The 19,340-nt window shown below is 34.0% G+C and overlaps 2 protein-coding genes across 2 annotated transcripts in view; one reads left to right on the top strand and one right to left on the bottom strand.

Moving 5' to 3' along the window:
* Positions 1-1,380: 1,380 nt before the first annotated feature.
* On the top strand, positions 1,381-2,855 carry LOC139906041 (zinc finger MYM-type protein 1-like). Its single transcript, XM_071890145.1, has 2 exons — positions 1,381-1,976; positions 2,033-2,855. Exons 1-2 carry the CDS (start codon positions 1,398-1,400, stop codon positions 2,357-2,359), a joined length of 906 nt encoding a protein of 301 aa, XP_071746246.1. The 5' UTR covers positions 1,381-1,397; the 3' UTR covers positions 2,360-2,855.
* A 14,738-nt stretch (positions 2,856-17,593) lies between these two features.
* Positions 17,594-19,340, bottom strand: part of Trpm (transient receptor potential cation channel, subfamily M) — a 118,343-nt gene continuing 116,596 nt past the window's right edge. Inside the window, 1 exon segment of the mRNA XM_071890125.1 lies at positions 17,594-18,554. Coding sequence (XP_071746226.1) covers positions 17,961-18,554 — 594 coding nt within the window. The 3' untranslated portion in view covers positions 17,594-17,960.

Below are 19,340 nucleotides of genomic sequence, written 5' to 3'. Positions count from 1 at the left end.
CATATTGAACCTTAATTTTTTCTTTCTTTTTAATAGCCTTTTTACTGTGTTACTTGATGGTAAAGTCATATATAGTTAGAAAAATAAGAGAAATTACTTTTTTTCCAAACTTTTTCTTGGTATTGTATTTGTTACGGGCAATGTGGAAAATGGGTATTTTGCATAATGCTTGGGCAATGGGCAGAATACCAGGGCAATCTATAAAATTTGTTATCATTTTATGTTTATTGACAGTGACAGATGAAATGAAAGTGGGTAATTAGATTATTAAGCAATTCATTGCAAGCAATTTGATTATTATACAATTTGATAATCTAGTGTATTTTTATTGAAATTTATATGATATTAAGATAATCAAACTATTGTATAATAAGAAATTGTGACGAGAGGCCAATTCTACTTTGCAAAATATACCTCAGCCTGCAGGTTGTGCAGAAATACAGATGGTTCCTGAAGGGGATCACAACCTATGGGACAATTATCCTGAGTATCAAGGACCCCTTCTAATATATTATAATACACCCCGCCCAGGGGGTATGCAAGTGAGCTACTTGTCCACAAAACATATTCACGTCGCTTTCCTGATTATTATGAGCCCCTGCTAATATCCTATGATACACCCCGAGCCACGGGATTGAACTACTGGTCCAAAAGGTGGATCATTACACACCGTCACTGCTTCCCTGAGCATCAAGGAACCCTTTTGATATCCTATAATACACCCCACCCACGGGTTGTGCAAAAGAACCGGAGGTTCAATATATATTTTATATAAATTTTATTAGTATTGATGTGAATTGTGAATGGTTACTCACTAACCTGGACAATCAAATAAATCTTTCGACCTTATTGATCAACAAGGCAGTCACTAAAGACCTTCAGTTGAAAAATTATATGTTAAGAAAATGTGGAATTTGCAATCCCATTTGTGTGGAGAGGAAGGAGCAGCTTAATGCATATGTTTACATCGAACTTCTGGATAAGAAACATTTGGGATCTGGACATGTGGCTGCCAGGGCCGTACGTCAGTATTGCGCTTTGTCCGCTTCAGTGGACCAAAAAAAAAAAAAACCTTACTCAACCGTCCACCAATCATATAGGTATGTAAATATAGATGAATTAAGTCATAATTAATCATTAAAATCTATTATATATATGTAACTTATGACCAACTCATAATAGTACTGAGTCATTATAATAAAATTACATATTTGAAGGGTCACCAAAGAGGTCAGCAATCTACAAGTCGGTGAAGATAACAAGTAAAGATGAGGAGCATGCCAAGGTGATGGCCCTGAAGAACCAGTCTGCTACACGCTGGAGTCTCCGCTACGATGCTGTACACGCTGTATCTCTAGGGATGGTCAGAATCATGATTCATGAAGACCCTCATAATAATGAGAAAAGATAAAGATACATTGTCGAGTTCAACAGCAACTTCTCTGCTCAACAGCATCTTTAGTCACGAATTTGTTTTCGGCATTGAACTGTTGAAGACACTCCTCAGACACACATCTAGCTTGTCAGATGAACTTCAAGGCAGAAAGGTTGACCTAACAAAGGCCCGGAAACACGTCAACCTAGTGATTAGGACTCTTGAAGATCTTAAGAATGAGAAAATCTTTGAATCAATCTGGAAACTTGCTGAGTTGAAGTCGTCTGAGATGAAATCAGTATTTGACCAGGAGGACTCAATTGATTTGGAATTCAAGGAGGCGAAGATTCCAAGGAGAATAAAGTGGAAAGGAACAACTGAATCCTACTTCCGTGAAACACATTTCGATGTTGCAATCAATAAGATTGTATTAGAGCTTGAGAGCAGATTTGCCACCGACGATACAAACATCACAATGGATCTCATTGCAATCGTCAATGACAGTGAAGTGGAGACCTGTGTCATTGAGCGTGTCGCCAAGCACTACAGACTTGAACTCGAGCAGCTCCAGTCAGACCATGCAATCTTCCAGCAATTCAAGGTTAATATTATAATGTTTCATTTTGCATTATATGTTTAAAATTTATGTTTCTCTAGGCAGATATTGACACAGAAGACATGGTTTCGTCACAAATTGCTGCGGAGTTAATAAGCTCGGGAGTGTTCCGCCTGATGCCGGAGCTATACAAGGTGATCGTTATCCTGGCCTCAATGCCCATCAGCAGCTGTGAGGCGGAGCGGTCATTCTCCTGTCTCAGAAGGCTCAAGAACCACATGAGGACCACCATGGACCAGGAGAGGCTCTCCTCCCTCACCCTCTTGAACATGGACAGGGTGATGGTGGACAAGGTGCTCCATGAAGACATGGACAGTTTGATTGACACCTTTGCGTCAAGGAAAGAGAGGAAAAACTTCTTCTTCTAATCATGATAAAGAACACATGCATTTTTTCTTCATTTTTTCAAACACATCACCACGTATACATGCGAGTTAAGAACATCAAGACTTGTGAACATAATTTATTTTCTGTCGATGTAACCGTTTCATGGTATATTATAATCTCGTTCATTATCTTCATCCGTTATTATTTTAAAAATATTTAAGGAGGTTTAAATTGTTTGACTTAATTGTATAGTTCAAAAATTTTCTCTCATTCTTGCACCGTGCATTTTATACTCCATTATACTCCTTCCTTTATGAATAGGTCGGCATTGACTTTCCGTCTAGAGTTTTTCCTTTTCATTTTATTTTTCCCAATGTTTGCCTGAAGAAAATAATGGTCAGACAGTCCATTGGACGATATTCTTGCAAGATTTAATCTATGCTGTAGCATTTGCCCTGTTTAAATATCCCACGTTCACCACTGAAAATCAACCGTTCACCCTTGTAAAGCGGACCGAAAAATCTTCCTGACATACGGCACTGGTGGCTGCCCTCCTCTCCATACGTGAATCCCTTTGACTACTCTATCTAGGTGCGTCTGAAGGAGAAGGTGTTTCCTACTCCTCACACGAGTGTCCAGTCTTCAGAAGTTTCCATTAAGAAGGAGTGGACCAAGCTCGAGTCTGACTACATAGTCAATGTCTACAAGGGATTTAGGCCTCAAATTATGTCAGTATAAGGAAAATAAGTTTTTGTATATTAATTTCATGTATTTTCATTCCTAGTATATCCTTTCTCAGTAAATTAATTCCCTACAAAATAAATTCCAGGAAATTTAATTCCCTTTTTAAGGAAGAATATTTTATGACTTCAACTAAATGATGACTCTGAATTAGTAAGTATCTTTTATGTAACTCTGTACAGGATGGGGTGTATTTTTTCTCATCAACAGGTAGAGTAAGATTTACGTACATGTATTTTCAAAAAGGTACTAATGTCCACAGATTCTATTTCTATACATAGACGTACCGGAGTCCTGACATTGAGGACTTCTCCTCCTATTTTAAGCCGGCAGCCATTTAAGACCTACAATACACATATCGGGAGATAAAAAAACGAATTTTGAATCACCCAGTATTTGTGTATAAGTGTAAGTATTAAAAAAAAACACCTAAGAAAACCTCAGTTAACAAAATTGCCGCAGGATTATATTTGGCGGGGGGCGCTTAGTTGTTGGAAATTGAAAATATAACAAAAATATGTCTATTCACAAAAAATTTCAAAATTCCACAGTTAGTCACAGAAAATGGAATTTATTGGAAAAAATATTGTTAGCTTATTTATTTATTTTTTTTAAGTTAGAAAATGTATAATAAATTTTTTGGAAAGGAACTACAAAAATCTATATTTATTTACCAAAAAATTAAATTTTTAGGAAGAAACATTCAAAATAAAATTTATATATTAAATTTTCTGAGAATTTTTTTTTAAAAAACCGTTGCTATTGACAAAGAATGAAATTTAAAAAAAAAGTTATATTAAAAAGTCTTTATTTTGAGGGAGGAAACCCTCTTCCCCCCCCCTCTGTAGACACCCTTGGTTAACTAGTTTTATTGTTAATAAAGTCAAAAACGATTTTTCCCCTGTTTTCCCAATTGAAATTGAGATCGACGCTACTTTAAGACCGATGTCAGGGACATCACGTGAGACCCCTGATATCCCTTCCGGTACGTCTATGTTCCTACCCACTTGTAAAGACTGAAGGGCTCTAGACAAAGTGTGGACGCTCAAGGCAAGGAAGGTTTTGTAGTTATCAATTCTGATTGGCTTAGAAGCTGCTACATGTTCCTTCAGGCACACAGCCAGTATATGAGTGGGGGGCAAAGTGAAGGAGTTTGAACAACCCGTCTTCCCCATAGTTATAATGAGAAAAATAAGGGCGACTACGTCTCAACAATAACACAATATGGTAGGAACATAGTCCTCCTTGTTTTTATTTTAGATTGAAATATTTATTTTTCCCTTAACAGGCTCTTTCCCTAGAGCCTGTTACTAAGACTAATGATGACTAGTGTTGGATCGGTCTAAAAAGAATGCAGTCCTATCAATCCGGTCCAAATAAACTTTGTCACCCCTAGGACAGGTCCTTATTGGTATTTCATGGTAACTATAATAGCTGATATGAGGTAGTTACTAAATATGTCTTTTCAGCTGTTTAACCTAGCATCTTTATAGAGACAGGTCAGCTGATGTTTAAAGTAACTAGTAACCCAGGTTAATCGAAATATAAGGATATATCATAACACGTGTACGACTGATGTTTGACTTCCACCACGCTTTTAATATTGACGTGATAGTAAATGAGTGGTTGCGTGTTTTGTGAAAATCTACATGTCTTGCCCAGCAGTCGGTTCAATACATCAAATTGCAAATTCTATCAAGCCCGATTACATGATGGTCTTACCTTATATTTCTATTAACCTTGCTAGTAACTAATGTGTGGCTAGAACTTATTATTATACGTTCTAGCTACCATTTATTATGTTATTCAATTTTACATTATTCAATCCTAGCTATGAGTGAAAAAAACCTATAAAGATACCTAGGACTGTATGAATGTAGGACCAAGGTATTGGTCCTTAGGGCAGTTGAATAGTAAAAAGGATCAGATCGAATACACACGATTTACATCACTACTATAACATTGCTAGTTACGGAGTAGTATTTGTGCTTATTTCTCACATCTCATGACTGCTCGCATCTAATCTAATGAAACGTTATGATATCTTAGATGGTTTTCAACATCACATTCTTCAAAGTGTAAATGTGACCAAGTTAACTTTGGAATGATATCATTTTCAAATTATAGTTTCTAAAAAATATGGGTAGGTTGCGTGTATTTAAATCTATTATACTTCCGTAAAATAGAATACGTTTTACGTATTATGGAGTACAATTATACTGTGTCCAATAATTTTGAGTTGAACATTTTTGCATCCAAAAGATTTTGCCGGCTTCTTAGATTTTATGATGCGAACTTTAACTTTAGTCTTTACTATTGTATCACCTCAGTTATAGATCTACAGGAGAAGAAAAATAGAATATAGTTAGGAAATAAAGAAGGAATAATTTTTTAATTTTTGAATTAAAAAATACAATCACAACACGCATGATAAAAAGTGAAATTCATTAAGAGTAGCGTAGACTATATTTTTGTGAAGCTCAATGTTTTCATAATTGGACCTTGCAATCATGTTTTGCAATTTTGCAATGGATTTGGATCCAATTCTAAACGGAAGAACCATGTCGTTGAAGCCATAAATTTGTTCCTCTTGGGTGGGCCCTCTCTCTAGGTATTGTGTGATTTTGATTGGAATTAATCTACTTGTCCCTAAAATATTAATTCCTTATTATATTTAATCGATTTAGTTAAACTGAATTTTCCACGCAACCTTTTTTATTGCGTATTTATTAAATATTCTATAAGGTAATCAAAAGTTAAAGCAAAAATAATCAATGAAAGTCGACCATTTGATTACGAAAACATAACGATTGGCCTGCAAAAATGCACCAACTCACACCTCAGCAGTTGTGGTCGCAAAATTAATGAAAATAGGGCTCCAACTAGAGATGCCCAAAGCACTAGCAATCCCACAAGCCCTCACTCTTTGATCATCTATCACCATATCATGGATTTTATGAATAATTTTTGGAGTAGTAATCTCAACAGAGCTTTAGATCGTTAAGCGTCCCTTGTGCCCATACAACCACTTGGAAAAACCACATATAAACTCTTCTAATCGAAGTTGCAGAGTCCCCATAATGTTAAACAAACTTCATTTTTGTCTCTTGAGGCGTTTTGCTTTGTAATGTTTAATCAACACATGATATTATTTTTCGTCCATTTTTTGATAATAACTCCACTTCCTCGATTCAAAAAAATGGCAAACATAAAGAAATACCAATCCCTCGGTAAGTTTTAGAAACTGGCTGGGTATGAGGTGATAAAATTCAACATGTAAAAAGCAACCTTTTACAAATACTATGCTTTACTACTTCAAAAAATATTTCATAAAATCTATAAAACATGATTATTTTATAGGTTGTTTACAGACAAAAGACTAAATTTTTCGATGTAGGCATATGCAAAAAGCTTCCTTCAATAGACATGGGGGCATTCATAGAGAGTGGGATGGAGGGGCTGTAGCTCCCTCCCCCAAAAAAAAAAAAACCACAGCAACAACGTGAGTGAGTACTTACTTATTAACTAGTTGGTAAATTTGAATCCAAGATATCTTCCATCACGTCTTAATTGCATCTGAAATTGTGAAATAGAGAAAAGTTTTGTTGAAACGTAGGACAACTTTCACTTTAACTTATCTCTAGTTTATTATTGAAACGGAAGCTAGTCAATTATTCTACGGAACTCATTTGAATTTACTTCAGCCATAAATAAAATACTTTCTATAATTAAGAGAGATATGAGCTTGTAAGCGATCTTCAAAAACTTTATGCTAGATCCGGATTTAGATTCCAAGGATGGATTAGTTACACGTCATGTACTGGACTTTATGCCTCAATTCGTGGCTCCAAAATATTATCACAAGCCCTGGAATCATTATAAGGAATTTATTCTGTATCTGAAAAATAAAAGTGATATTCAATGTTTCGGTCTTTTAATAAGACCTCCTGCAGTGATAATTTCTTTTTTTTTTCTAGGATAAAAGTCTTTTTAAACGTCAATTCAAATCCTCAAAATAGGCTGGCTTGCATAGTAACTATATTTCAGGATGTACAGGCTGGTCCAGATGGGGGGAGAACCGTCATATTATATTATTTGAAAGTTATATTTAATGACATTCAACTATTCAAAATGAAATCGGCCCCTCTTGATAGCCTTGGCCACATAGCACCAGAAGCTTTGGCAGGCCCGGGAGACCTCGTGTGGTTCCAGCTTGGCTATTGTCCTCGTTCTGGTTTAGTACTTTTAATTTTTATTCGTTGGATGGATGGAGTAGACCAAGGAAGAAATTTAATCTTCCAACAGGACAGTGCGCCGGCCCACAAGGCCAAAAAAGTGCAAGATGTCTTGGTCACACAAATTTTGGCCTGCAAATAGTCTGGACCTGAACACATGCAATTTCTATCTCTGGAGGAGGGTCGAGCATGAGGTCTGTGCCAAGTATCATTCGTCTGTGGAGGCCCTGAAGAAGTCCATTGCCCGTACAATGCAAAGCTGGATCCACAAGATATCGCACGTAAATTTTAATTGCAAATAATTAAAAAAATAAAGCTCTACCCCATCTAATTTTGTTCTCTATATGCCTTTAATAAATTTTCCCCATTCCCAAAGCATAATATATTAAGAATGAATGTCACATTAGAAAGAAAATCTCTGAAATTCCTGCACAAAACTCCTCAGAATACATGTGACTCTTTCCTAATTTCCAAAGAAAATACTTCACATAGTAAGCATCTAATCTGTCTGTATTTTTTTATAACATTTCATCTATGTACCAATTTTATCTTTAACATTTATCTAATGTTAGAAACTATTTTATAAATGTTGAAGGCTTAGGTAACATACAATGAATATATGTTAAGTTATATATTTATAAATTTTTAATTTAATGTTTCAGATACAGACACAATATAGATTTGAAGAAAGCAGAAAAAACTTGCCTATATTTTATTTTGAACTTGGATAAACACAAAATTTATAGTTGACGTCATGTGCTATACATTTCTAAAACAGGTTTATGAACTGTAACAACACAGTACTGGTGCACGAAGGTAATAGAAAATTTATAAAAAAATATAATTTATCACCCAACCCTACTTTAATTGTGTTTTAAAACCTTTACCTTTTGAAACCCTAATTAACCATGTCTTTTGCATAAATATTAACAAAAATGGATCAAAAAAAGCAAAAAGTGGCTCGTTTACTTCGGACTATTATGATATTGTAAAGACCCTTAATGTCTGCAGAACCACCGTTTCGAGGGACGGGATTAAGACCAACAATGGCGAAGACATCAGTTATTGCCATAGAAGCAGAAGCCTGAAACGGCAAAAATGTTTTTTTTTTGAAAAATCCGAGGATGACGATGACGGACATGGTGAAAAAGCAGTTGGTGAGCCGTTGCATTGTGTCCAATGCCGTAAAAAGATGGTGGTAAGTCTCTCCCACATATTGAAAGACCTTTGATAATTTAAAAACATCAACAATTTGATTTGATTGGTGCAAAAAGATTTAGAATGACCTGAGTTATCCCATCAAAACCGAATTTTGTTCTTCTCGGGACGAGAAGACCTTTACAGTGGATCCCGTCTACCAAGGCAAAATGATCAGGTCGTATGTTTTGGAGAAGTCAACTGAAACCTCTGTGAAGTATCTACCATCAAAAATATTGATGGTCGGTTTGTCTCATCTGAAGGTGAGAAAATAAAGCCAATTTGGCTCGCCTTTGGATACAGAAGTGCTTCCCTAGGTTTGCAAGATCATAAAGCAATCTAAAAAAGTAGATTATTGATTTCAACAGGATGGGGTTCCAGGCCATACTGCAAAAATGGTGCCGGATGGGATGGCTAAAAAATGAAGTTCTGGTTGGAGGGCTCCTGGCCACTGCAGAGCCACGAACTGAATCCCCTTTATTACAGCATCTGGAGGCGAATCAATGGCAAAACACTACATTGTCAACGTGCGCGATAGGTTCCAGAGTCACATGGAGAGTGTGATTGAGGCCAAAGGTGTTCAAATTCATAAATAATGATCTCTAATGAGTAATAAACACGTTTCAATAATAATAAGAAAATTATATTTAAAGCCGTTATGTGTCATTAATTGCTCAACTTTGATTTTTTTTCCAAAACTTCCTTACGGCCTGGTAGACCGATCTACCTGAAAATTGTTGTGCGTCTTCCAAGGGATCCTAGTAATTAAACATAACCTCGATATGCACCAATAAACTAAAAACTTGAACTAAAAGCCTACGAGATTTCAGTTATTTTGTATATTATATTATACTCCTTTTTAATGTTTACTGTATTATAAAATGAATTAGAAAGCACTATTTACAGTGCATCCAGTAACGGATTTTCATAAATTAGTTTTTACTCACTAGATGGCTCTTTTCACGAAAATTAGCAATATTATTTAGGAAAAGAATATATGTTTCACTCAATTTAGTAGAATTGAATCAACTCACCCAATATACAAATTGTATTTCATGGTCACATAATGAACTGTCCTAATTTCCTTAACATCACTTTAGATTCAAAGAAGCAAGTGTTACAATATACTATATATAATCATTTTGATCCATTCAAAAGTAAATTTATTTTAATATTTACTCCACTTTATGTATTTTAATATATTATGACAAGTAAAATAATAAGAATTTATAATAAATAAATAAAGATTCAATTTTTAAATATATTCTGTTGTTAAAAACCAGTTGAGGTTTTCGGATCTTTTTCTTCCGATAGGAAAGTGAGCTTCAGAAGACTTTATCTTCGTGTACTCTTTTCAGAGAGGTATCTCAATAGACGCAAACTAAATTCATATTATTTATTCCTGGGTCGTCTTCTACACCTCTTTGCAATTGAAGGATGTAAGCTCCTTGATATTTTTTGGTCAATTTAGTTTATTTTCTGATTTTTTCTCTTCAATAGTGACAAAAGAATACAAAAAATTACTACAAGGTTTTTACTGTGCTTTGGGTTCCAAACATAATAACATTTTTTATCAAAAAAAAACTATCAATTTGTGTGTTCTCATTCGAAGGATAAAATTCTAATGAATATGATTCGGCTCAAAAAGCACTGTCTTTTCTTTTGTTTGAGTTTCAATCTAATAAAAGAGGATGAAATTTGTATAGTTTTAAATATAACTTTTCAATTATAATACTTAATTTAAAGTTTAGCAACACTCATAACAAAAATATACTTGACAGCTTTCAAACTAACAATGTAAATGCAAGTATGTTGTACATTTATAAATGGGGTTGATTGTTAAAAGGATCTGATGTAATTTACAATATTAAACATCGAATAGGATATTTTTTACCCTTTGAATAGCGTTTTATTGAAAATGAAGGAGGATGGCATAAGTTCATTTATATTTTATTCGCAAATTTATTTGGATTTCACCTTTATACTTCGGATTATTAAAAATTCATTTCTAACTCCACTAATACTTGTGAGTCTCTTCTGTCATTGGAAAAAAGGAGAAGACGATCCTACACTATGAATTTAATGTGGTTCTCTTTTCTATATATCTTTATCAGCAAAGCTGTAAAACATATTCAATTCTCCTATTTCCTACATATATTCGCAAATAGTTCAGGGGAACTCTTACGGCATACGTATTGTTAGTCAATTATAACTTAAGTAGACTCATATCGGAAAATATTAAATTCGTTTAATATATTTCAAAAGTTAGTGAGTTAGGAGTCATCTTTGAATTACTAAATCACTATTTTAATATCCCTCGATCGTGAGTATTTCGGATCTCCTCATCAATATTCAATAAATAAATTACGGATTATAATAAATTCTTACAATGTGACAAAACTATATATAAGAACGATTATTTCAGATTTCATTGACACTAAATAATAGATTATGTTCCTTGATAATTGTAAAGCATATTAATATGACATTAAAAATTTAAACTATTTTCTTATTGATCGATTGTAAATAATATTGTAATGCAAATATATATTTATTTATATGTTTCATTGATTTAAAAATTGAATAATGATTTTATTTGAAGAATGTAAAAATTGGAGCGTCCAAGCTTAATGTAGTATTAAATGAATAATATTTTTGTTCTTACCCCCATTTTTTTTCATTTACTTAGAAAATTTAATATTTTCTTTTTCTTTCTGTGAATAACTATGGATTATAAAAATAGAGTCCTCAGCTCTAATAATTGCCTCAATACGAGGCCTAAATCCCTTGCAGACCTTGATTATGTAGTCATAATTTGCTTGGTGTTCTTATTACAATCTTTGCCGAACATGTTTAAATAAAAATAATGCTTTTTCTTTAATAATATTTTATGCACTCTTTCTTGATGGAATCCTCTATAGACTGGACAATAGGCCTGTTCGTATTTTAACATCGTTTTTTTTATTTCGAAACCTTTTAGTATTTGACTTTTTCCCGTTCATTAAGTTTTATTGCAAAAATTTGCACCAGTCATTTGGATTTTGGACTGCAGCTATGCATGCCGCATGGCCCTTGAAAATTTATTGTTGGTGGTTCTATAAAAGGGCAAAAAAAACGTGATTGTTTGTATTCTTTGGACTATAACTTCACAATGGTTTATTGTATAGCATTGCTATGAATAACAAATTAAAACCATTAAACTATGCTTCAATTTCTATAAATATGTTATTAACCCTTTATTTGTGCTCATTAATAAATTTTACCTCATATATTAAAAAATGCTTGTTTTTGATATTTTTCCCCAATTTTTCCAGTCTTTTTTAGGTATTCTCCTTAGTTATTATAATCTTGACGTATCTGTATACAAAAATAGAATAAAATACACTTAAAAGAAAAGAAAATGATTATAAAAGGATTCTCATTAAAGCCTAAAATAATAGATCTCAAATTTCTACCTTCCGCTCTTAAGAATGAAGATATTTGCAGTACTCTGTAGATCTTTTATCACTGTCTGACAACCAAATTACAGCCATGGTAACTGCCGTATTAAAAGCAAGAGGTACTGATCATAACCATTTTAACTTATCAATCTCAAATACTAAACGAAATGTATAAATACTCGCTATAGCTTCTACCAAATATAAATGTAAATAAAACAATCACAGATTAATATATTTAAGGTAAATCCACCAAAATATTGTAGAGTACACTGGGATGGCAAACTTTTAAGGAACGTTCTTGGTAAGAATTGCTCTGTTAATAGTCTGGGTCTACTCATTTCTGGTGCTCTACAGTACAAGGAAGGGCAATTGCTCGGTGTCCCTTTCATAACAGGTTCAACCAGACTTTAACATTGCAAGGTTACATTGTACCTACCGGAAACATGGTCAAGGATTGAACACAACAGTATGTGGCATCAACAACGGTGCAGCAAAATTGATTGAAGACAAATATGGGGGAAAAGTCTTCTGATTCGTTTGCATACATTATATATCAGAGGTGTTAATTGGAGGAGCATGCCAGACTATTTTCGGCAAGAGTCAAGGTCCGGACAATACAATGTTTGGTTAATTAAAAGGAGTTTGGTCCATGTTATATAAAGACAATCCAAGAATTTTAGCCATTGTTGAAAAAGATTTGGATCCCAAGAAGAAAAAATCCATTAATGCTATCAACAATTTCTAGAGAGGACGTCCCCAAGGGCAGCCTTCTGAGAAGTAGTGGAGCTGTGCTTGATTATTCTCCGTAAGAAACCTAGTCGAGGTATTCAATGGACCAAGCCAGGTGCAATTCATCAAGCCTGTTGGCTGACCAAGAATATATAGGCTATGAAAATGTTAATGTTTTCAAAATGGACTAATATACGAATAGGACACTGTAATGTTCTACGAACACCACCAACAGACAGAAACAACGGACCGGAGTAAAGTAAATAAGAACACTTTTGGATTGGGGGTACAATCATATACTAAAACATATATTCTATAAGGGATTACATTTAAAAAGATGTACATACATATGACTATTATAATATACCAACTCGTAAAAACACGAGGTACATTACTATCTATTTAAAACAAATCCCTACGTCATGATCTAAAAGTAAATAAAAGACAATACATAACAGACACTATCATTGAACTAGAGAGAAATAATAAATTTCTAGGTTTATTTCTTACAATGCACACTGGATAACAGGAAAATCTGCTGCAGATCCACGATTTGAAATTGATTAAGAACATGCTTCACTATCAGCATATTGATAATAAACTCGCAACCTCTGTTCTGAAGAAAATGAGAAATCACAGTGGGTATCTGACTCAGGAACTATGACCATTTACCTTATTCAGTTTATTCAGACCTTATAACAGGTCTACAATGTATAATAATGTCTCTTCTCCAGACGCACCTTGAAATGGCCGTGGGTCTTAGCTGAAAATTGTCTCTTAAATCATGGAGTTCCGGAGTTCCGTTTTGAGTGTAAACAAAGTTGTCTGGGACATTTCTCTGGCACGATAAAAAGTGGTACGGCTGCACTCGATCTCCTCGTATATGGTCAAGGACAACAAATCACGTCAAATAATCTTACATTTCCCTCTTCTTTTTTTGAGAGTCGAAACTTTACGTAAGGAATCTTGAGTCACAAAACCTATCTTTCCCCGTGTTTGAAGACAATCGACAAATAAACTTCCAATTTAATTAGATATAAATTTAATTTAGAGATCTGGACGGGATCTCTATCCAGACTTTTCCACGTTTTAACCTATGATTACTTAGATTTATATGTTGATGGTTTCATTATGAACATATCATTTGATAAGTCAATGTGCATCAGGATATAGATTACGGTTTACGCTTTAGTCTCCCTCTAACTCATTTACCTTCAAATATTCTAAAAAACTAACCATCCTATTTTTTCAGCTACAACTAGAAACGTTTGCAGGGGTGGGCTGTATACAACTATTGGTTATCAGAAAAAATTTTAAATCTAAAAGAATCGGATTTCTTTTTTCTTTTCAACTTAAAAAAAATCATTCGGTCAAATTTATCTCCTTCTAAAAAAAATTTAATTCCAAATTGTTTTTGTCTGTTCTTAAAAAAAAAATCCTGCGGACGCTCGTGTCTCTCAAAAGGAAACGTTGAGATATGCTATAAACAGTGATGTTAATCGATAGTTGTTTTTAACTCGCAAGGTTTTTGTGGAGTTTGCAGACTAAAGGGGTGGTTTTTTTTCTTTTCCTCAGCTGTGATCACTATTATTTAATTGCTAAGAAGGGAACTTTATTTTCTAGTACATACAATTTTATAAAAAAACTGAATTAAACATTTGTTTGTGGCCATAAACAAGGGCATTACTATCTTTCATCGTTTGATGGGAGGGATAGCCCCAAAAATTATTAATCACGTTATATAATTATTTATATAAATAGTTTTATTTTATTTATATAATAGCAGAGGTTGATCCAGTTGGAGGGCTGAATAAAGGGGAATATAAACAAAGAATGAAGGTAGAAGAAAAGAGACAGAGAGACAGATATAGAAAGGGACACAGAGAGAAGGATTTAAAAAGATTCAAAGGGAGAAGAGAATAGGGAAGAGTCAAAGAGATTTAGAAAGAGAGAGTTGGGAAAGGTGGTTTCATTTGAGTCAAAACAGCCTCATAATCAGATAGGAACATATTTGTTTATTTTATAGATCGACTTGCTCAATTTCAGACTGATATGGTTGACCATTTTGGATTCCATGTGTGATAACATCAAAAACATACTTATTAATATGTATAAGGTAATTTAAGTTTTTTAAATGGGAGGGTTTCAGTAAGCCCTCCTGTTCAAGTTCAGTGGTTCTATCGGCTCTGGTTTCGGTCTCAGTTCAGATTTATCGGCCTCGGTTTCGACTTTTAGTCTCGGTTCTTTTTAATAGATGATTCGTCACTAGAAAATTCGGGGCCAAGAAAGGATATTCCAGACAAACAGGGCCGCAGCTACCTTAGACGCAGAGTATATAGTACCCCAAGTTCCAACAGGGGCCCTGAAAACTCATATAAAGGGGGCCTTAGTTTAAAATGTATTAGTCTAGGGAAGGTTGGCATAATGAAGTTTGGGAAACCTGGGCTTAAGAAATATTATTGTTATCTTATTATAGGGGCCTGACAAGTTTATTAGCGAACCTGGATCCATAATCTACCTCAACCCTTCCCTCTTGTATTTGCATTGTCTGGTGCCTAAAATCCCTTTTAGCTATTTGGAACTCAGGTACAACTCTATTACCCTAGCAACGTAAAAAAATCATTGGAAAACGGCTTTGTACAATTGCACAAAAAAAACAAAAAAACTCAGGAAATTGACCTATTGATTAAACCTTATTATTTTTTATAATATATATTTTCTTTTCTTTATATATTCTATATAGGAACAAAAGCGCAAGAACCAAGACATTTATCGGTTCTTAGTCTAGCGGTTCAAGAACCGGAAACGCTTGAGCCACTAGAACTGCAAAGACTGCCAAGGGCACAACCTTGCCAAATTGCAGTTTCGAAAACAGTGTCTAATGATGATGCTTTTTAATAATAAGTATTATTTTTTTCCATAGGATGATAAATAAATATACGTTTTTGCTACTACTATTTTAACAATTTAAGTTCAGATCATAAAAATCCCAAACCAGACTTTAAAATGATCTAGACATATGCAACCTCTTAAATATTTGTCAATTAAATCTTCTTTCTGATAGGATTTTCTTATCCTTTTCAAAATATCAGAATAGTTTCATTTTAGTTTTGTAAAATGTCTTCTACAAATACTTCTATATACATATGCTCAAATAATAAAACCTTATTTGTGCCTCTTCCACATTTATAGGTCAGAGGAGTGATCTAAATTCTTTAAATAGAAAACTTACTTGACCTAATTAAAAATGACAATAGACCATCAGGATCAATCGTGTGCACTCCACAAAGTCTTTAATTCTTGTAGATTAGTTATAAGTCATTGGACGACGGAAACACGGGAAAAGATTGTGTTGTGTGTACTTATTGTTTAGCAACATTCCTCTGATTTCATTTAAGTATTTTTAAATATACGCCTAAATTGAATAAATAACATTTTCTAATCATTCGTACTTAACTATTATGAAATATGTGTTTAATAAATAAAAATCAATAAAATTGATGACCAAGATTGGTATCTTATATTCTAGAAAATCACTGGTTGAAATTGTGAAGCATATATTTAGAAATTGGTAGAATATTAAAAAAAATTACTTTCAATTGAAACACCCACAACAAACATGTAACATAAATTAATGGAATCATTAAATTTTCCAAATGAGACGTCTAGTACGATCCGCTTGAAAATTTACATTTAAAATTTCTGAATTGTACATAAATTAGTGAGATCAAAACATTTCGACATTCGTCTCTCCATCATCAAATGAAGTGGAATCATGGAACAATTACATTATAGGATCTTCAGAGAACTCCTAATCTTATAAGGAGTCATCTGTAAGAAACAACAGTTAATTACATGTAAAATATACCCTAATTCAATAACAGTAGTCCATCATACAATACTTTTATCCTATGAGTAAAAACCATCTCATGTCTTCTTGATATTCTAATTCAGCTCCCATAGTTTGCCCTAAATTATTTTATAACTTTTTAAGTTACAACAACTGTTATTTATTGGACTCTTCATTAATAAACCTTCTTTAAAATGGCTTACTTACTGCAAACCTTTATTGTTAAATATAGATATAGGAACAATAATCGCTGCAATATATTTCCTACAACAACGGGAGCAGACACTCTATTTTGGTAATAGTTCTATGTTAAATGTCCTTGAATAAATTTTGGAATAGTTTTAAAGAGTTAACATTAATCAAGTGAAAATATACCAAGAAATTGTAGATTGGATAATTGAAAAGTATTCTTGTTTTACAAAATTCTACTCCAGCTATATTTTTATGACTTAACCAAACTTCTTTCTTGTTGTGACGTTGATGGTGAAAAAGAGGAGAGCTAGTATGTGTAAATCTTTATTACATGGGCATAGTACCCTGCGGTATCTATCCTGTCAGAATATTTATAGATAAATACAACTATCAGGGTACATATATTATAAAACTACTTAAGAAGATGGGGAGAGAGAGAAACGGAGTAGTGATAATACACAACACTTCTTATATCGTATAAATAGAAGAACTAAGACCCCTAAGCAATATCTTGGAGTCTCGGTGCGACTTTGTCGGTTCCGTTTTTAGTTGGTCAAGAACCGAAACCGCTTGAACTGCAAGACTGATAAGAGCAAATCCTTGACAATTAGTTGGACTCAGAGAAGGTTCGAGAATCGACATTGGAGTCATTCTTACCTCTGTTCTTGTGTATTTTCTTTTTCCCTTCGTCACAGCTGCTTGTAGATAAATATTTTCATAGCAGCTAATTGAATGAAACGTCATGACAGCTCAGCTACTCTCCTCTAAAACATTATTTTTGTTGATTTAAATTCCAATTTGTTATTTTTTCTTTTACGTTCCGGCATTTATATCATTTTTAACATGCACAAAAGTCACACGTTTTACATTTTAATTAACAAAATCCTTATGTGATGGATGTACACGGTATTCCACAGAGTAGTGTTAATACCCTTTTATTGCAAAAATTATGTATTATTGGTACTTATAATAAAACATTAAATATTCTATCGTATGTAATTGTATAAAGGGATTGGTTTTTGTAAATTAAACGTCCTATGTCAAATATGAATCATTTGTCCAGATGAGTTTGTACAAAGTACACTGAGGAAATTACAAAATAATAATGAATGTAACGAATGAATAAAAATAAGGGGTGGAGATTAAATAACAATGAAATCTTTGGGAAAAATACAAGACACATTCTAAATAAAAACTTTTAATGTAAAAGCTATATGTATAATAATTAAGGTTGCGCGAAGAAAAATTAAATAGATTTTCATGATTGTTTTTTATTTTTAGTGTGATATACTGAAGGAGGGAGTAGAGTATTATTCGAAGGATCTGGCCTTCTTTGGGAATTCAAATCCAATTTGTTACTTTTTCTTTTACGTTCTAGCATTGCAAGTCCGCTATGATCCGAGGACTCAGATTCGGATTCCTCCTCATGTATTGAACGAGTGATCAATTCCTCCAGAGAGTTATGATGATTCGTTGAGTTTCTTCGTAAGCGCCGTTGAATCAATGATTCCATGATTTGATAATCCGTATCCTCAGCATTAAACAAGGAATCAGAAGGGGGAATGCGGGTTTTAACGGATTTTTCAGGGTCAGAGGGGGGTAACATACATTCCAGTTCATCTGTTATAGATGTGTAGTCTCGAGTTGTAGCGTAACGACGCCTTGGCTCCATTGCCAACATGCGTTGTTTCCTTTTCATCAAGGAAGCATTGGCTGTGGTTTCGGGATCACTGCTCGCATCCGGGTTACTATGACTTCGTGAAAAGTCATTTGGGTTGATGGTAGAAATATTTAAGTTGGATGAGCCTACAGGAACGTTTTCACTCTTACTTCTAAAATAGGAGACCTGTGTCTAGACAAATAAATAAATTAATTAATTTTCTCCTCCATTTATATTAAAATCAAATGACGGGGTGTCCATTGAAGTCTGAACAATTATTAATTTAATAATTAATGAAGGTTGAGTCATTCAAAATAATTCACATTTTGATATATTAAGCATAAACAGTTAATTATAATATAACTAAAAACTTGAGCTCTCTAGTTTACCTACAAGTCGAGTAATGAAACTTGAACGTGATGAACGAATTTCCATTCCAGCACGCCAAGAAGTTGGGCCATCTACGGGCTCAGCAAGTCCAAAAAATCGGAGATACATAATGTCTCTTTCAAAAAGACCGAACTGGATCTGGAGGAGTTAAAAGAAAAAGCCTATGCGAATCTTCCCGAGTCCAAGAGGACCCCTACAAAAGATCTCGGGATTTCACAGCAGACTGTCCACAGAGCTATCCAAAAAGTAGTTGGAAAGAGCCTTGTGAGTCACTTTTGACACCAGTAATGAAATAAACCCATTTCCTTCGTTGCAAAACTAGATTTTGAGCTCTTTTGAACACTTTTTTTGACACTTTGGTCCCCTACAGCCCTGATGCCAACACCCTCGACTACAGCTCTTTGGTGCATGTCGAGTAGAGGGACTATAGTGTCCTTCATCCAAACAACAAGGGTCTCAAAGCTACTGTCAGGCAGCACAGGTGATAGGCATTCCTCTGCCGCCTGGAAGCCATCATTGCCACTACATTAATGATCAAGAGAGCTCAGCCACACATCTATTTATAGTATTAATGTTGTTGAAATTCTA

The sequence above is a fragment of the Lepeophtheirus salmonis genome, chromosome 7, assembly GCF_016086655.4.
Source record: "Lepeophtheirus salmonis chromosome 7, UVic_Lsal_1.4, whole genome shotgun sequence".
Lineage (NCBI taxonomy): Eukaryota > Metazoa > Arthropoda > Copepoda > Siphonostomatoida > Caligidae > Lepeophtheirus > Lepeophtheirus salmonis.
This window is presented reverse-complemented; position numbering and strand designations above follow the sequence as displayed.

Bases quoted from the DNA above. Each gene is read 5' to 3' on its own strand.
- LOC139906041 (XM_071890145.1), top strand. From the start codon at position 1,398: ATGAGAAAAGATAAAGATACATTGTCGAGTTCAACAGCAACTTCTCTG. The intron at 1,977-2,032 runs GTTAATATTATA...ATGTTTCTCTAG, and splicing joins CAATCTTCCAGCAATTCAAG to GCAGATATTGACACAGAAGA.